At 38.5% G+C, this 18,051-nt stretch overlaps 1 protein-coding gene across 3 annotated transcripts in view; it reads right to left on the bottom strand.

The window, feature by feature from the left end:
* Positions 1 to 1,002: 1,002 nt before the first annotated feature.
* The window catches only part of scarb2a (scavenger receptor class B, member 2a), a 41,464-nt gene continuing 24,415 nt past the window's right edge, over positions 1,003 to 18,051 (bottom strand). For 2 of the 3 annotated variants that reach the window (XM_061980380.1, XM_061980378.1), the window contains 8 exons: positions 17,715 to 17,834; positions 17,336 to 17,514; positions 15,229 to 15,347; positions 15,065 to 15,138; positions 14,936 to 14,987; positions 14,707 to 14,859; positions 9,387 to 9,434; positions 1,003 to 6,876 (listed from right to left, as the gene is read on the bottom strand). In XM_061980380.1, coding sequence (XP_061836364.1) covers positions 6,745 to 6,876; positions 9,387 to 9,434; positions 14,707 to 14,859; positions 14,936 to 14,987; positions 15,065 to 15,138; positions 15,229 to 15,347; positions 17,336 to 17,514; positions 17,715 to 17,834 — 877 coding nt within the window. In that variant the 3' untranslated portion in view covers positions 1,003 to 6,744. The remainder of the gene's footprint in view (positions 6,877 to 9,386; positions 9,435 to 14,706; positions 14,860 to 14,935; positions 14,988 to 15,064; positions 15,139 to 15,228; positions 15,348 to 17,335; positions 17,515 to 17,714; positions 17,835 to 18,051) is intronic. The other variant, XM_061980381.1, reaches the window with a different exon arrangement.

The following is an 18,051-nucleotide window of genomic DNA, read 5'->3' as shown; positions in this document are numbered from 1 at the left end:
GTGGAAAAAAATAGTTATAAACTTGTAAGTAAATCGTAATATATTTTGTGAAATAGGACAATATATATATTTTTTTAAACTAGCATATTTTGGGGGAAATAGTATATATCTCTGTGGAAAAACAGTAAAATATTTGTAAAAAAAATTGTATATTTTGTGAAAAAAAAATCGGAATATTCCTGAGAAAATAGTAGTATATTTGTGAGCAAATGGTAGTATATTTTTGTGGAAAAAAAGTTGAATAATTGTGGAAAAATTGTATAATCGTGAGCAAATAGTGGTATATTTTTGTGAAAAAAAAGTTGAATAATTGTGGAAAAATAGTATAATATTTGTGAGCAAATAGTGGTATATTTTTGTGGAAAAAAAGTTTAATAATTGTGGAAAACTAGTATAATATTTGTGAGCAAATAGTGGTATATTTTTGTGGAAAAAAAAGTTATAATATATATATTTAACTATTTAATTATTTTACAATTTTGAGTCCATTATTTCATGAACATGTGTCTCGGCCATCAAACTTAGTGGGCGGGGCCAACAAATGTCGTTCAATCATTACAAGTGGAAGTGGTAAACAATCAGGTGTTAGGATCCGCCCACTGACACTGAGTTTGACAGACAATTGATTTGTGAAGCAAATAGGACAAAATTAAGTCACTGAACCTTTAAACTATTACTTTAAATGTGTCAAATTAAATCATTAAATAATAAAAAAAACGTTATTTTACACATTGATTACAAATATACAATGACACATTTTAGTAATTTAAATGTTTAATTAATTTTGCCCCATTTGGCACTCCATAGATTAAAAATCATGGCCACAATCAAGCAAAATATATTTGGCGAACAACAAATTGTCCATAAACTATTGATCATGTTTACTGATAATTGATGCTAGAAAGTCTACATTTTGACCATCTTTATGGTCATGTGAAGACATTTTTACAATTTTTCCACATTACAGTAAATATTTGGAAAAAAAGGACAAGAGCAGGAAGGTTTGCGCTTGACGGCAAGGTTTATTTTCTTGCAAATACACTAGAAATGTTTACAAAAGCACAGTAGAAAGGTGTGTGCCGTGTAAATTATCAAAACTAAACAGGAGTTTTAATCATTTTTGCACCAAAACATGACAAGGAAAGATTGTCATTCTCAGCAGCAAAACAAAACCAGCAGTGACCTCACGGGGGCGCCGGGGGTCACACGCCGCCATTGCTACAACACCAAAAAAACGCTTTGTTGTTGTTGTTGTCGCAAACAGGGCGAAGGCTATGGCATGAGCGCTGGTCCTGAAGGAGGAAGAGGAGGGGCTTCATTCATCTTGCTGGCGTAACTCACGTCAAGATAGTCAGCAACCGTCCAGTGTGACCTTGGGCGAGGTCACGTGACCGCGCCAATGCGCCACCGTCCACGTGTAACTTTACTCGTTTTCTGGTCAAAACAAAGTGAAATGAAGCTTGGACCCAAGCAGAATATCTACAAACAATATACACCAAGAAAAGAAAAAATATCACAATTTTAGGTGGGGGAGGGGGGATAAATATCGAGTGGCCCCTTACTATTTTTTTTTTTACAAGTTTGTATTGCTTTTATTTTACATAATACTGAGATTTAGAGGCAAAAACTAGCCAGTGTTCTTTCGGCCTTGATGTCAAGAAGGCACATAACACACACACACACACATTCTTGTACACACACACACACTCTCGTACACACACACACACAAAAGTGTCCACGCAGCAAAATACTTTAACGGTGACACGTTTTGTTTTTTTGTCTTGAAGGGAAAGCTAGGCGGGAGCGATTTGTGGCACGGAAGTGCGGAGCGAGCTAAAGGTCATCTTTGGTCACGAGCCCGATGAGCGAATGCGGGGTCAGTCCTCAAAAATGGAGAAGCGATGGCTCAGGTGTGAACAGGTGATCAGGATTAAGGTCTCGTGTAGAACAAAAGTACACACACAAAAAAAACTTCACCAAAAAGAACTTTCCAGTCGGAGGACTTAGCTCGATTTTGTAGGATTGACAGAACTGTTGCTTCTGTAATGCTCGGAATGGGAACATGTTACGCGCTTTAATTATTTTTGACGAAAAAAAAGCACCACTTAAAAATATCGTGCATTACGATGAGATGATCTCGGTAAAAAAAAAACGTCCGTTTTTCTACCGTTTGTGGCAAGAAGTCTGTTCAAAGTTTCCCACTTTGCAGTAACCTTCTGGTGAGGCAAACACGGACTAACTGGGGTCGGTTGACAGAATCGTCACTTTTGTGTTCGGATGGAAAGGTTTGATCGGAATATGTGAATTGTTACAATGATCCTTGGTAGAGAAATCAAACAAAAGGGTTGAAATAGATCGGTAAAAGTGACAGCAAGTTGAATTTGTGTCGCTTGTTCATCTGATCAGGAATAACTGATCCGACATTTATCGCTGCAAAGTCCAATTGGAAGTATCCTGCTGGAGATAAACGGCGGTCGACAGAAGCGTCTCTCCTGTGTCATGATGGAACATTTTGATCGGAACTAACCGATCCTACCTGTGCTGAACTGGACTACTCGGTGGAAACTTCCGGTACTTCTGATCCGAAGCGTCCCACTTGTACTCTTTGGCTGGGGCGGAGCGAGATGGACATCTGTTCTTTCGTCGGTCGACAGAATCGTCACTCCTGTGTTACGATGGAAAGTCTGATCGGAACTAACCGATCCGACCGACTTCGGTACAGTACAGTACGTGTATTTTGCGGTTTCGGTTAGGTCCGATCTGAAGCATCGCACTCTACAGTACTGTTTTGGTTGGGGCGGAGCTTAACACACTTGCTCTGTCATTGGTCGACAGAATTGTTACGATGAAATTCCACGATTGGAACAAGACCATTTTTTCATCTTTGCGCGAATCTTAGGACTTAAAATCCTCGCGTCCACCAAGTGGTTCGGTACAGTTCTGTGGAGTATGTATATTTTGGAGTTTCTGTCGGGTGCGATTTGAAAGATCTAACTTTAATCAACTTTAATCAGTCGACAGAATCTTCACTCCTGCGTTACTATGGAAAATTCTGATCGGAACTAACCGATCCGACCGACTTGGTGGAAACGTTCGCTACAGTACAGTACGTATATTTTGCGGTTTGTTAGGTCTGATCCGAAGTTGGTTGGGGCGGAGCTAGACACACTTGCACTGTCATTGGTCGACAGAATTGTTACGATTAAATTTTTACGATAGGAACGAGACAATTTTTTTCAACTTTTTTGAAAGACATCCAAAAATATTGTAGATTACAAACTGAGAGGAATTTGTGCGAATCTTATAACCCTTTTGCCCACCGAGTGGTTCGGTACAGTTCTGTGGAGTACGTATATTTTGCAGTTTCTGTCGGGTGTGATTTGAAGGATCTAACTTGACAGAATCTTCACTCCTGCATTACGACAAAAAATTCTGATCGGAACTAACCGATCCGACCTACTTGGTGGAAACGTTCGCTACAGTACAGTACGTAGATTTTGCGGTTTCTGTTAGGTCTGATCCGAAGTTGGTTGGGGCGGAGTTAGACACATTTGCACTGTCATTGGTCGACAGAATTGTTACGATTAAATTTCACGATTAGAACAAGACAATTTTATCAGCATCCAAAAATATTGTAGATTACAAAAAGGAATTTGTGCGAATTAACCCGAGTTGCTTGGTGGAAACGAGACTTAAAATCCTCGTGTCAACCAAGTGGTTCGGTACAGTTCTTTGGAGTACGTATATTTTGCCATTTCTGTCGGGTGCGAGTTGAAGGATCTAACTTGACAGAATCATTTGGTTTAACTTGAAATGGTCGACGGAATCGTCACTCCTGTGTAACGATGAAAATGCGCGATCGGAAAAGGTAACAAAACTGGAAAATTCTTCAAAAAGAGCTTGGGTTCAGTCATAAAGGCTGAGAACTTTCCAGTCGGAGGATTTTGCTCGATTTTGTAGGATCGACACAACCGTTGCTTCTGTAATGATCGGAATGGGAACACCATGTTACGCTCTTTAATTGGTTTTGACGAAAAAAAGCACCACTTAAAAATATTGCATTGCGATGAGATGAATTTGCAGCAGTCGTGTCTCGCCAGAATTAACCAAACTGGCCATCTTGGTAAAAAACGTCCGATGTTTTTCTACCATTTGTGGCAACAAGTCTATTCAAAGTTTCACATTTTGCAATAACCTTCTTTTGAGGCATAGACGGACTAACCGGGGTCCTCGGATCGGTTGACAGAATGGTCACTTTTCTGTTCGGATGGTGGAAAATTCTGATCGGAACTAACCGATCCGACCTACACGGTGGAAACGTTCGACACAGTACAGTACGTATATTTTGCGGTTTCTGTTAGGTCTGATCCGTAGCATCCGACTTTGCAGTATTCTTTTGGTTGGGGTGGAGCTAGACACACTTGCTCTTTCATTGGTCGACAGAATTGTTTCGAGGAAATTTCAAGATTAGAATGAGACCATTTTTTCAACTTTTCTGAGACATCCATAAATATTGTAGATTACAAACAGAAAGGAACTTGTGCGAATCTTAGAACTTAAAATCCTCGTATCCACCAAGTGGTTCGGTACAGTTCTTTGGAGTACGTATATTTTGCCGTTTCTGTTGGGTGAGAGTTGAAGGATCTAACTTGACGGAACCATTTTGTTTAACTTTAATTGGTCGACAGAATCATCACTCCTGCGTTACTACGGAAAATTCTGATCGGAACTAATCGATGCGACCTACTTGGTGGAAATGTTCGCTACAGTACAGTACGTATATTTTGCGGTTTCTGTTAGGTCTGATCCGAAGTTGGTTGGGGCGGAGCTAGACACACTTGCACTGTCATTGGTCGACTGAATCGTCACTCCTGCGTTACTACGGAAAATTCTGATCGGAACTAATCGATGCGACCTACTTGGTGGAAACGTTCGGTACAGTACAGTACGTATATTTTGCAGTTTCTGTCAGGTCTGATCCGAAGTTGGTTGGGGCGGAGCTAAATACACTTGCACTGTCATTGGTCGACAGAATTGTTACGATGAAATTTCACGATAGGAACGAGACAATATTTTTCAACTTTTCTGCAAGACATCCAAAAATATTGTAGATTACAAACCGAGAGGAATTTGTGCGAATCTTAAATCCCTTGTGCACACCGAGTGGTTCGGTACAGTTCTGTGGAGTACATATATTTTGCAATTCTGTCGGGTGCGATTTGAAGGATTTAACTTGACAGAAACGTCACTCCTGCATTACGACAAAAAATTCTGATCGGAACTAACCGATCCGACCTACTTGGTGGAAACATTCGTTACACTACAGTATGTATATTTTGCGGTTTCTGTTAGGTCTGATCGGAAGTTGGTTGAAGGCTTGCACTGTCATTGGTCAACACACTTGTTACGATGAAATTTCACGATCAGAACAAGACAATTTTTTCAACTTTTCTGCAAGATATCCAAAAATATTGTGGTTCGGTACAGCTCTTTGGAGTACGTATATTTTGCCGTTTCTGTTGGGTGCGAGTTGAAGGATCTAACTTGACAGAACCATTTTGTTTAACTTGAAATGGTCGACGGAATCGTCACTCCTATGTAACGATGAAAATGTGCGATCGGAAAAGGTAACAAAACAGGACATTTACCGAACGAGTAGTGCGAACTGAACCTCTACTGGTGAGAAAGTGAACAAAAAGGCCCTTTGTGAAGTAAGATTTTAAACTGACCCGTGGCACAAAATCTTAAGACTGACGTGTTTCAGCTCGTCCAGCCCGTAGAGGAAATAGCCCGCCTAAATAAAAGTCTGGAAAAAAACGTGATGAAATGACGGACTTAAGACTGGTGTGAACCCTTCCACACAAACACCACTCCCACAGGTTATGGCCACACTAGCAGCAATAACAAACATGAAAAAGAAGACACTGAAATGTTTTGAACGCGTGGACCACAAAGTTAACGTGACACAAAAAAAAATACAACAGGGCACATTTTCCAGGCAAAAAGTGCGGGGAAGTTTGTCGTTTCGTTTTTTTGTTTTTTTTTGGCGGTACGGTCTTAAGCGGGACGCGTGGCGCCGTGCAGTGTAAGACACGAAGAGTGATTCAAGTGCTGCACAGTAACACCGGGTGGCGCTCCACAGCGTCTTGGACTCATCCAAGGTAGGAAAAAAAGGAGACGACCTGGTAGCTTCGACGGAGGACTGCTGGGAGTCCATCTTGTGCTTGAGTAACAGTGTTGGCGTGCGACGTTAGTGTCATGAGATATCATGGTGGTAAGGCAGGAAGCAGGTCTCCCTTCTTAGTTCTTGTGGCGCTTACAAAAAGGTGCATCGGGCTACAGGTGGGGGGGAAACTGCTTTCACAGCTGAAATGCGTCTAGTGTTGGATTTAACACACACAGCGGGGGTGTTTGTGTGTGTAGGAAACAAGGTTTGGCTCAGTGGTTCCTAATAAGTTTTGCCGGCCAAAGAATGCATCCGTGTAGGAATGGAGACACCTATGCTACCTTTTAGGGGGTACAAAAAAAAGGCTGGTCCTGGTCGAGTCCTTCATCTTTGGAGTCAACCAAGAGAGGAAGAGAAGGAGGTGATGATGCAATAAACCGTCCTAGGAGGGCTCAGGGAGAGGAGCGCTGTCTTTTGTTGACCCCCCCCTACAGTGCACTGATCCCTCGAGCCCCCTTCCCATGTGCCAGGCTTGGGGTGAGGGGTTTGGGGGGGTGGTTGTTGGCGAGCATCCTGTATCAACACTTCTGGGCCTCCACTGGAGACATGGCGATGTACGAGCCGTTCCTTATAGGCTGGCTGGCCGGCGCGTCCGGCGACTCGTCCGTCTTGTCGCTGACTTGCGTGTAAGCCGTGTCGTCTTTGGCCGTCTGCGTAACCAAGAAACACGGGCGTTAGTGGAAAAACACGTGAAATATGGAATATTTAAAGTGAAACATCCTCTTCGTGTAGAATATGAACTAAAACAGCTGATGACAATTCACTAGGTGCTGCTGTTTTGGGTAGCAATGACTTAATTAAGCGTCGCTACGTCAACGACACTCTCAATATATTATATACAAAATTATGTGTATATTATCTTTAAAATTTGGTTATCAAAATAGAGATATTAGATGTACATGTGTGTATATTATCTTTAAAATTCCTCCATAGTGATGGATACAATGTGTATATTATCCTTAAATCTGTCAATATAATGATATTAGACATACAGATGTGTACATTATCTTTAAATGAATCAATATGGTGACATTAGATGTACATTCTTTAAATTAATCAAAATAGTGATATATTTGATGTACATATATTATCTTGACATTTGTCAATAAAGTGTTATATTGGCTGTAAATTCATTAATATAGTGATATATTAAATGTACAGACATGTATACTACCTCTAAATTCATCAATACAGTGGTATATTAGATGTACAGACATGTATACCATTGTTAAATGCATCAATATAGTAATATATTAGTTGTACAGACGTATATACTATCTTACAATTAATCAATATAGTGGTATTAGACCTATACTATATTTAAATTCATCAATAAAGCTATATTATATATACAGCTGTATTAGCTGTAAATTCATTAATATAGTGATACATTAGATGTACATATGTGTATACTATCTTTAAATTAATCAATATAGTAATATATTAGATGTATACTATCTTCAAATTCATCAATTAAGTGCTATATTAGCTGTATAGATGTATATACTATCTTACAATTAATCAAAATAGTGGTATTAGACCTATACTATGTTTAAATTAATCAATAAAGCTATATTATATATACAGCTATATTAACTGTAAATTCATTAATATAATATTAGATGTACATATGTGTATAATATCTTGAAATTAATCAATATAGTAATATATTAGATGCATACTATCTTCAAATTCATCAATTAAGTGCTATATTAGCTGTACAGACGTATATACTATTTTACAATTAATCAAAAGAGTGGTATTAGACCTACACTGTCTAAATTAATCAATAAAGCTATATTATATATACAGCTATATTAACTGTAAATTCATTAATATAATGATATATTAGATGTACATATGTGTATAATATCTTTAAATTAATCAATATAGTAATATTTTAGATGCATACTATCTTCAAATTCATCAATTAAGTGCTATATTAGCTGTACAGACGTATATACTATCTTACAATTAATCAATATAGTGGTATTAGACCTATACTATATTTAAATTCATCAATAAAACTATTATATATACAGCTGTATTAGCTGTAAATTCATCAATATAGTGATATATTAGATGTACATATGTGTATACTATCTTTAAATTAATCAATATAGTAATATATTAGATGCATACTATCTTCAAATTCATCAATTAAGTGCTATATTAGCTGTATAGACGTTTATACTATCTTACAATTAATCAAAATAGTGGTATTAGACCTATACTATGTTTAAATTAATCAATAAAGCTATATTATATATACAGCTATATTAACTGTAAATTCATTATTATAGTGATATATTAGATGTACATATGTGTATACTATCTTTAAATTAATCAATATAGTAATATATTAATTGCATACTATCTTCAAATACATCAAGTGCTATATTAGCTGTACAGACGTATATACTATCTTACAATTAATCAAAATAGTGGTATTAGACCTATACTATAATTAATCAAAAGCTATATTATTATATATACACAGCTATATTAGCTGTAAATGTATCAATATAGTGATATATTAGATGAAGATAGTATACACATATGTACACTATCTTCAAATTCATCAATTAAGTTCCATATTAGCTGTACATTCATCAATATAGTGATGTACAGATGTGTATACTGTCTTTAAATTATTTAATATAGTGATATTAGACATACAGATGTGTACATTATCTTTAAAATCAGCACACACTCACAAAAAACGAAGGAAACTTGTTTTTTTAACGCCTATGTATGTTTTAAGTCTGGCACGCAAATACTATCAATAACTTACTGGCTGGTGTTCTGTTATTAAGTAAAGATTAACAAAGTGAGATCATATCGCAATCTACATTTTACTCGTCCACACACAAACAATGACGTTTTTCAAAGTTTTTCAGGATAAAAGTGGACGTTTTGAGTGTAAACGAAAAGTTAAAATGCAAAAGGAAGATATGCGTTATAAAAATATGTTCATATAGACATAGCTATAAATATATATAGCACCACAACATATATTTAAGTCAATAAATAAAAGGCAAATACACTACAAGGTGCCAATTAAGACCCAAATGTACATTACAACATATTTGCTGGCTAACAAACTGAATTAAACATAGGAGAACAGCAAATAAGGTGGCAAAAATGAATAAAGACTTACAGCAAAAGAATGAAAAGCCTCAGTAAAATCAATACGTTTTACTTCGTTCTAAAACAGAAAAGGGGAAAAAAGGGGGTTACAGAAATGTAAAAATTGAACAACAGGGTTAATATAATGCTTCACATTGCAATTAAGCATATTCAACATTTTTAAAACAGTGCTATAAACTAAGCTGACAATCGTGTGACATTTGAGAAATGATTTAGATGACAAATGATGTATGTGTGGAGCTGCATCGTTAGCTTAGCATGCTTAGCTTCCAAACAAGGAGAAACGGCCAGCTTCTATTTGGTGAAAACACTGAAACATTTAAGAGTGGTTTGTCAATTTTGTCAAACTAAAATGTTTCTTTTTACCAAGCCAGCAGTTTCATGTCCGTGTTCGGCAAGATGCTACGCTAATAGCATGAACTTACTGTGTGTTGTCAAATAACTACAGTGTTTTACAGACTATAAGCCGCTACGTTCTTCCTACGCTTCGCAACCTGTGGCTTATAAAACGGTGCGACTAATTTATGGATTTTTTTTTTCACACTAATGGCGGTAGTGTTTTGTTTTCAACGAATAGTTTTAATAATACACCGACAGACACTGAAAAGGAGTTTTATTGGTTGGACAAGTTTTACAATATATCTAAAACAATTCATACTTTCTAAACCGTCATATTTGACAGCAGTGTTTTCAAGCATATTTGTATGTGCTATCGTAACGTAATCAAGCTAGCGTCATCAGCATTAGCTAATATGCCGACAAGTGTACCACGTTTACAAGTGTTTGTGTTGGTATTAACTTACAATAGCGTTCTTTTTGTATTGTTTCAGTTTCACAAATTCATGAAGACGTCACCGTGGAGTTATTGTATGGGTTTAGCTGATTGGAGAGCTAGATTCCACAGCTAGTGGGTCCATGACGATTTTGTTTGATCAGTCATTTGGAAACAATTAAGGTATGTAAATAAAACATTTACAAAATCTTTCTGTGTAAATAACTCATTTCAGAACGTATATATATATATATCTGCGGCTTGTATATGAACAAAAATGTTTTCCCTAAAATTTAGTGGCTGCGGCTTATATAACGGTGCGGTCTGTAGTTTGGAAAATACGGTATTCGTTATGTCATGTTCTTTGCTGGAAAACTAGATGAGAAAACTGACTAGATATTAGATATAGCTTAACTTTAAAGGTGTAACAATCACAGTTCAATACACTGCAAAAAGTCTGTTGAAAAACAAAAAAAATTACTAAAGTTAGGGGTATTTTATTTGAACTAAGCTAAATTATCTGCCAATAGAACAAGAAAATTTGGCTTGTCCAGACTTTCCAAAACAAGTAAAATTAAAGCTGCCAGCAGCGATGGACGGGACCGACTTTGACGGCGCATAAAATCCAAACCGGAGCAGTAATTAAAACTCTTTGTTCAACTTTTAATCAGAAGGGTTCAATCTCTCTCCTGTGCTAGTTTGAAGCCGACACGACAAACGCGCTCAGAGGAGATAATGTTTGAAAAAAGGGGACCGGTTTTTACAAAACTTTTGTTTTGAAGGGGGAATTGCAAACTTCCTGTTGATTTTTGCTGGGGGTTGTCAATATATGAAATGTAGGTCTAAGTGAGACCTACATAGAGGTTGTTGTTTCATGTCTCTAAGACATTCTTACTGGAAGTTACAGGCAGTTTTGTCTGAGTTTTCTTCCTCGGAGCAGTTGTGTTTGTGTTTTCTTCCTAGGGGGCGCTAGAGCGCAATTTTGAGTTTTGGGGTTGGGTTTTTTATTAGATCGCAATTTTTACCAGTCCTGGTGTGTGTGTCCAGTTTGGTGAGTTTTGAAGCATGTTAAGGGGGTCAAATTACAGCTCAAAGAGGCAAAAGTGACTGTTTTTAGTAAACTTTTGTTCTGAAGGGGGAATTGCCAACTTCCTGTTGATTTTTGCTGAAGGATGTCAATGTATGAAATCTAGGTCTAAGTCAGACCTACATAGAGGTTTTTGTCTCATGTCTCTACGACAATTCTACCGGAAGTTGCAAGCAGTTTTGTCTGTGTTTTTTCTTAGGGGGCGCTACAGCTTCAGCTCATCAAACGCTAGGACGCGTTTGATGAGCTGAAGACGGACTACAAGAACCCCATAGATCAGTGCAACACTTTAAATCCGCTGGTGCTCCCAGAGTATCTCATCCACTTTTTGAGTTTTGCAATTTTGAGTTTTTTTTTTTTTTTTTTTTATTAGACGGCAATTTTCGCCAGTCCTGATGTGTGTGTCAAATATGATGAGTTTTGAAGCATGTTAAGGGGGTCAAATTACAGCTCAAAGAGGCGGCGGAATAATAATAATAAAACGGACAAAATACAATAGGGTCCTCTGTCCCAAAGGGACATTGCGGTCCCTAAATAGCAAAAATACCTTAAAATAAGAATATTCTCACTAATAACAAGTGCACTTTTCTTGGTAGAAAAAAAAAAAGACCTTTTTGCTCAATATGTTGAAAAATATTCTTAAATTAAGTAAATGCTAGTGCCATTATCTTGACATAATGATATGCGCTCGGCATTACATTTCTTGAAACCAGAAAACTTATACTAAAAACTAATTTATTGTTCTTAATGGAAAGGCAACAAGGCAAGCGCTTGTTACTCTCGGGGTTTCCTAGCCTCTCAGGCAAATCATATGGTCTAAAGATGCATTTTTCCATCGATAACATGACATCATCGCACCAAGTGCGTGCTCTTTCAGTCAATTAGTGCGCATATATACAGCCCGGCCCCCGGCCAAATTTCTTTTTATTGTAATTTTGAAGAATTTATCTGAATGTGCATGAATTATTTCTGTTCAAAATTGTTTGAAATGTCACATGTTAAATGTTTAAATATTAACTGTCCGTTTACTGTACTACTATGTGAGTACGTATTTCCTATTGTTTCATTGAAAATATAACAGCAAAGTCCATTTGGCTGTCATCTGTTTTAATTATGAGACACATTTGTGTCAAAATCATGACTTTTTTTTCATACTTGAAGTAAGAAATGATTACTTTAAAAAAGTAGTTTTATACTTGCGAGTGTTGATGACACAGCTTTGCAACAGTTGATATTCTAGTTTCAAGCATGTTTTACTCAATATAGGTCATCAAATCTCAGCAACAAGCTGTAATATCTTACTGAGATCATTCAGGACCAAAACCCTTAAAACAAGTAAAACACTAACATAAAATCTGCTTAGTGAGAAGAATTATCTTATCAGACAGAAAATAAGCAAATATCACTCTTATTCGAGATATTTAATCTTACTTAGATTTCAGTTTTTGCAGTGTATATACTTGAGTTTTACGGCCACAATTTGGTTATTTTTAGTACAGTAAGGGAACTAAAATGTAAAACTGCTAAGCTTTGTGGTAAACAACCCAGAAGCCCAAATGTTGCTCAAGAGGAGAATTGAAGTGTAGAAAAGGCTGGCCTGCACTGCATTTGTTTACAAAGTATACACATGATTAAGAATACGTGCACAGTTATGCGCCTACTTAGCTTCCATAGCTATTGCACAGCATCTTTCTTTGTTTTGTCTGCCAAAAAGTATCTTCAATGATTTTAACAGGAAAAGTGCTGTTTAAAGGGGAACATTATCACCAGACCTATGTAAGCGTCAATATATACCTTGATGTTGCAGAAAAAAGACCATATATTTTTTTAACCGATTTCCGAACTCTAAATGGGTGAATTTTGGTGAATTAAACGCCTTTCTAATATTCGCTCTCGGAGCGATGACGTCACAACGTGGCGTCACATCGGGAAGCAATCCGCCATTTTCTCAAACACCGAGTCAAATCAGCTCTGTTATTTTCCGTTTTTTCGACTGTTTTCCGTACCTTGGAGACATCATGCCTCGTCGGTGTGTTGTCTGAGGGTGTAACAACACGAACAGGGACGGATTCAAGTTGCACCAGTGGCCCAAAGATGCGAAAGTGGCAAGAAATTGGACGTTTGTTCCGCACACTTTACCGACAAAAACTATGCTACGACAGAGATGGCAACAATGTGTGGATATCCTACGACACTCAAAGCAGATGCATTTCCAACGATAAAGTCAAAGAAATGTGCCGCCAGACCCCCATTGAATCTGCCGGAGTGTGTGAGCAATTCAGGGACAAAGGACCTCGGTAGCACGGCAAGCAATGGCGGCAGTTTGTTCCCGCAGACGAGCGAGCTAAACCCCCTATAGACCCTAGCTTCTCTGGCCTGCTGACATCAACTCCAAAACTGGACAGATCAGCTTTCAGGAAAAGAGCGCGGATGAAGGTATGTCTACAGAATATATTAATTGATGAAAATTGGGCTGTCTGCACTCTCAAAGTGCATGTTGTTGCCAAATGTATTTCATATGCTGTAAACCTAGTTCATAGTTGTTAGTTTCCTTTAATGCCAAACAAACACATACCAATCGTTGGTTAGAAGGCGATCGCCAAATTCGTCCTCGCTTTCTCCCGTGTCGTTTTCGTCGGTTTCGCTTGCATACGGTTCAAACCGATATGGCTCAATAGCTTCAGTTTCTTCTTCAATTTCGTTTTCGCTACCTGCCTCCACCCTACAACCATCCGTTTCAATACATTCGTAATCTGTTGAATCGCTTAAGCCGCTGAAATCCGAGTCTGAATCCGAGCTAATGTCGCTATAGCTTGCTGTTCTTTCCGCCATGTTTGTTTGTGTTGGCTTCACTATGTGACGTCACAGGAAAATGGACGGGTGTTTATAACGATGGTTAAAATCAGGCACTTTTAAGCTTTTTTTAGGGATATTGCGTGATGGGTAAAATTTTGAAAAAAACTTCGAAAAATATAATAAGCCGCTGGGAACTGATTTTAATGGTTTTAACCATTCTGAAATTGTGATAATGTTCCTCTTTAAGTAGAAGTTGGCATGTATGGAAAGTAACTGGTCAACGTTCGAGAGGCACGATACTAATTAGTCCGCTAATTTTGGTTTTCTCAGCAAGTGCAAGTTTAGCCGGATCACCTTCCTGTGTGACGTGCATAGTGGTGTGATGCGATGACACCTAGCATCTTTTCTGACTAAACACAATTCACAAAACGATGCAATAACAGTTGGAAAACGCACAGCAAAACTCCAAAAAAGACAAAAATGCTCATGCTGTTTTTTTTGCTGTGCAGGATACATGCAGCGTGTTAGTTCTCATGCACAAAGTTGAGGCTTAAAAGCTTTGCTAAGTGAGACCTAAACCATCTAAAAGCTAGCATTTAGTGTACTATTGCTAGCATCACATCTATATTATTGTTGCTACTTATAAGCCGGGGCGATGGCGGCGCAGGAACTTACCTTCTTCTGGCGGTTTCGGCAGAATAAGACGACAAGCACGAGCAGCAGGATGATGCCCAAGCCTACGATGAGCAAGGGGAAGTTGGACACCAGCGTGACGATTAAGAGCAGCGTTCTCATCTGAGCCGCTGAGTCGTCGTCCACCGTCGCCGTCTGTGCGGTGAAGGGATGCGTCGTTAGAGCTCAGTTGAGGACGCGTTGCGTTACACTTGGCGGCCATTTGTCTCACCTCGTTCACGTACATGATGGGGAAAATGGTCTCATTGATCATCTTGGTTTCACTGTGAGAAGGAAAGAGACAGGTTAAAGAGGACATGGTCCTAAATGGAAGGTCAAGGGGAAACAGAGTTTGACTTACGGGAATCCCATCACTCTTTTCACGATGACATTGAGCTGAGCTCGCTTGCAAGCGCGAATGGGAACACCGGTGGTCTATAAAAGACATTATATTCATGATATTAAAAAAAATAAAATACACTTTAGACTACAATCCTGTGATCCCAGGACTATTTTGGGCCATACCGGTTGCAGATCCAGGTAAGTCTCGTGTTCCTCCTTGTTGGGACTGAGCCCTTCGACGGCGTTGATGTACTTGGGGTCGGCCTGGTAGAAGTGCGGGAAAGACACCACGATGGGAGCGCCTGCAGAGGTAGAAACAAAGTCAATAGCCGCTCATAGCCTCGACAAGGCTTGGCAGCAGATAAAAAGCGATGTTTGTGTCGAGAAGAAATGTATATACAGCCGCAGATAACGCTGGGACGTGTTTGGGATGGGGGCGGGGCCATGTTGCTGTACACTACATCTATATTTACTTTTTAGGCAAACACTTTTTTTTCCATTACAAGTATTGCATGTCTAAACATGCATAAAACATATCTAATTTTGTGGTTTCAGGGTGTTTCTCTGGACATGATTATGATATCTACATTAATTTATCCAACTTGAAACAAAAACAACTGTTTTGTTTAGAGATGGCCGATAAATGCTTTAAAATGTAATATCGGAAATTATCGGTATCGGTTTCAAAAAGTAAAATGTATGACTTTTTAAAACGCCGCTATGTACGTGGACGTAGGGAGAAGTACAGAGCGCCAATAAACCTTAAAAGGCACTGCCTTTGCGTGCCGGTCCAGTCACATAATATCTACGGCTTTTCACACACACAAGTGAATGCCACGCATACTTGGTCAACAGCCATACAGGTCACACTGAGGGTGGCCGTATAAACAACTTTAACACTGTTACAAATATGCGCTACACTGTGAACCCACACCAAACAAGAATGACAAACACATTTCGGGAGAACATCCGCACCACAACAGAACAAATACCCAGAACACCTTGCAGCACTAACTCTTCTGGGATGCTACAATATACACCCCCCGCTAGCCCCTACCCTCCCACCTCAACCCCGCCCACGCTCTCTCAGGGAGAGCATGTCCCAAATTCCAAGCTGCTGTTTTGAGGCATGTTAAAAAAAATAATGCACTTTGTGACTTCAATAATAAATATGGCAGTGCCATTTTGGCATTTTTTCCCATAACTTGAGTTGATTTATTTTGGAAAACCTTGTTACATTGTTTAATGCATCCAGCGGGGCATCACAACAAAATTAGGCATAATGTGTTAATTCCACGACTGTATATATCGGTTGATATCGGAATCGGTAATTAAGAGTTGGACAATATCGGAATATCGGCAAAAAAGCCATTATCGGAAATTTCTAGTTTTTGTCATGTCATTTTAAATGTTTAATCTTTTTTTTCCCCCATTTAACCAATTATTTTTTTATTTTGTTTTTAAATGTGTTTATATGTACATTTGTTTTTGTTTTTATTAATATTGTTAATAATATATTTAAATGTTTAGATTTTTTTATTTTTTTTTAAATAATTTTTTTGTATTTAGATTTGATTTCAGGTTAGACAATAAAATATGTATATGTCTTTAAAATCAGTTATTAAAAAATCTATTTATGCAAATGTTATATTTTATTTCATTATTTTTTAAAACATTTGTTTGGATTTAACGTCATGTTTTCTGTACTGTGTATTTGTTGGGTAGCTTTGCTGGAAATGTTAAGAAAGTGGCAAAAACCTAACTGTTTTAAGTGAAATAAATATTTTATTTACGCTTTCATTAATTTTTAGATTTTGACAAAAATGTTTTCAAACGTACCGTTTCTCATTACATGCATAGGTCATGTTCTAAATGAATGGCGCAGTAGAGAGTGATGAAAAATACAATACGTCGGTGGGGTCACATGGAGTCACAATCGTGATCTGACAAGCACGAGCTGATCATAAAAAAAGGTTGAATCGTTAAAGGAATGTAAACACAAGAGTCCAGAGGTTAGCATATCGTATCTCACAGTTGCTCTTATCAGAGCAATCACTCTCCACTCAAGAGTCAAACACTGCGATGATTACACACACTCAGCACTGTTAATCATTCAACCAGTCAAAGCGGGAAACACCAGCTCTTATTGGTTTTAAGGACAATTTCAGGGGGGAGTGCTGGTGTGGAGGCATGTGGTGGCAAAGTGGGTCAGGGGCCGCTAAAGGGGTCAGGGTGACTGATGGATGGATGGATGTATGAAGGGAGGGCGAGAAGAGTGACAGTTTCCTACCTTGCCGACAAACGCTGACTTTAAGCACGCCGGTGCCGAGACATTCTCCGGCTGGCACGCAAAAGCCCTCGTTAGCAGGGTTGTTGTCAGGGCTCATGAGCACGTCCTCAGGGGGCGCGAAGCGGTACGCCTGGATGCCCTTCACCTCCACGTCCTTCACGTACGCCAAATGGATGGACCTGCAAAGGCGGCCACCATCATTAGGGAAGTCCCTTCCTGTGCCTCAACTCTTCTGGCACCACAACTACTCCAATACGCTCCACGTGAGCCTTATCAGTTGATCCTCATCTAGTGATTCATATTCCCAAGAACTGGAAATTCTGACCCGCCCCAATGTGGCCTGTAAACAATGAGTAGGAAAAAAAAAACACGTGCGTACCTGCAGAGATCGGCGGCAAAGATGTACAGAAGCTCGTTCCTGTTTATGAGGGGGTGGAAGACGGCGCCGTCCGTGCCGTTGATCATGTTGCTCTGATTGGAGGACCAAAACGTCATCTCCCTAGCGACACACACAAAAGACAAATATGTTTGTTTTGTTTTTAACACTAAATGTGGTGCAAATAATTATTGCTGGCATGTTAAACTACATTTTATCATCCATTATAACACCCCAAAAACTTGTTTGACTTTCTCTTCTACTGTTACCAAATAGCATTCTTAGCTTTCCTGAGATTTTGTCAAGCCATCCATTTACTTTGTTCATTTCTTCTGTTATT

This window comes from Nerophis lumbriciformis, linkage group LG20 (assembly GCF_033978685.3).
Source record: "Nerophis lumbriciformis linkage group LG20, RoL_Nlum_v2.1, whole genome shotgun sequence".
Classification (NCBI taxonomy): Eukaryota; Metazoa; Chordata; class Actinopteri; order Syngnathiformes; family Syngnathidae; genus Nerophis; species Nerophis lumbriciformis.
Note: the sequence above shows the minus strand (reverse complement) of the source record. Positions and strands in the feature narration are given on the sequence as shown.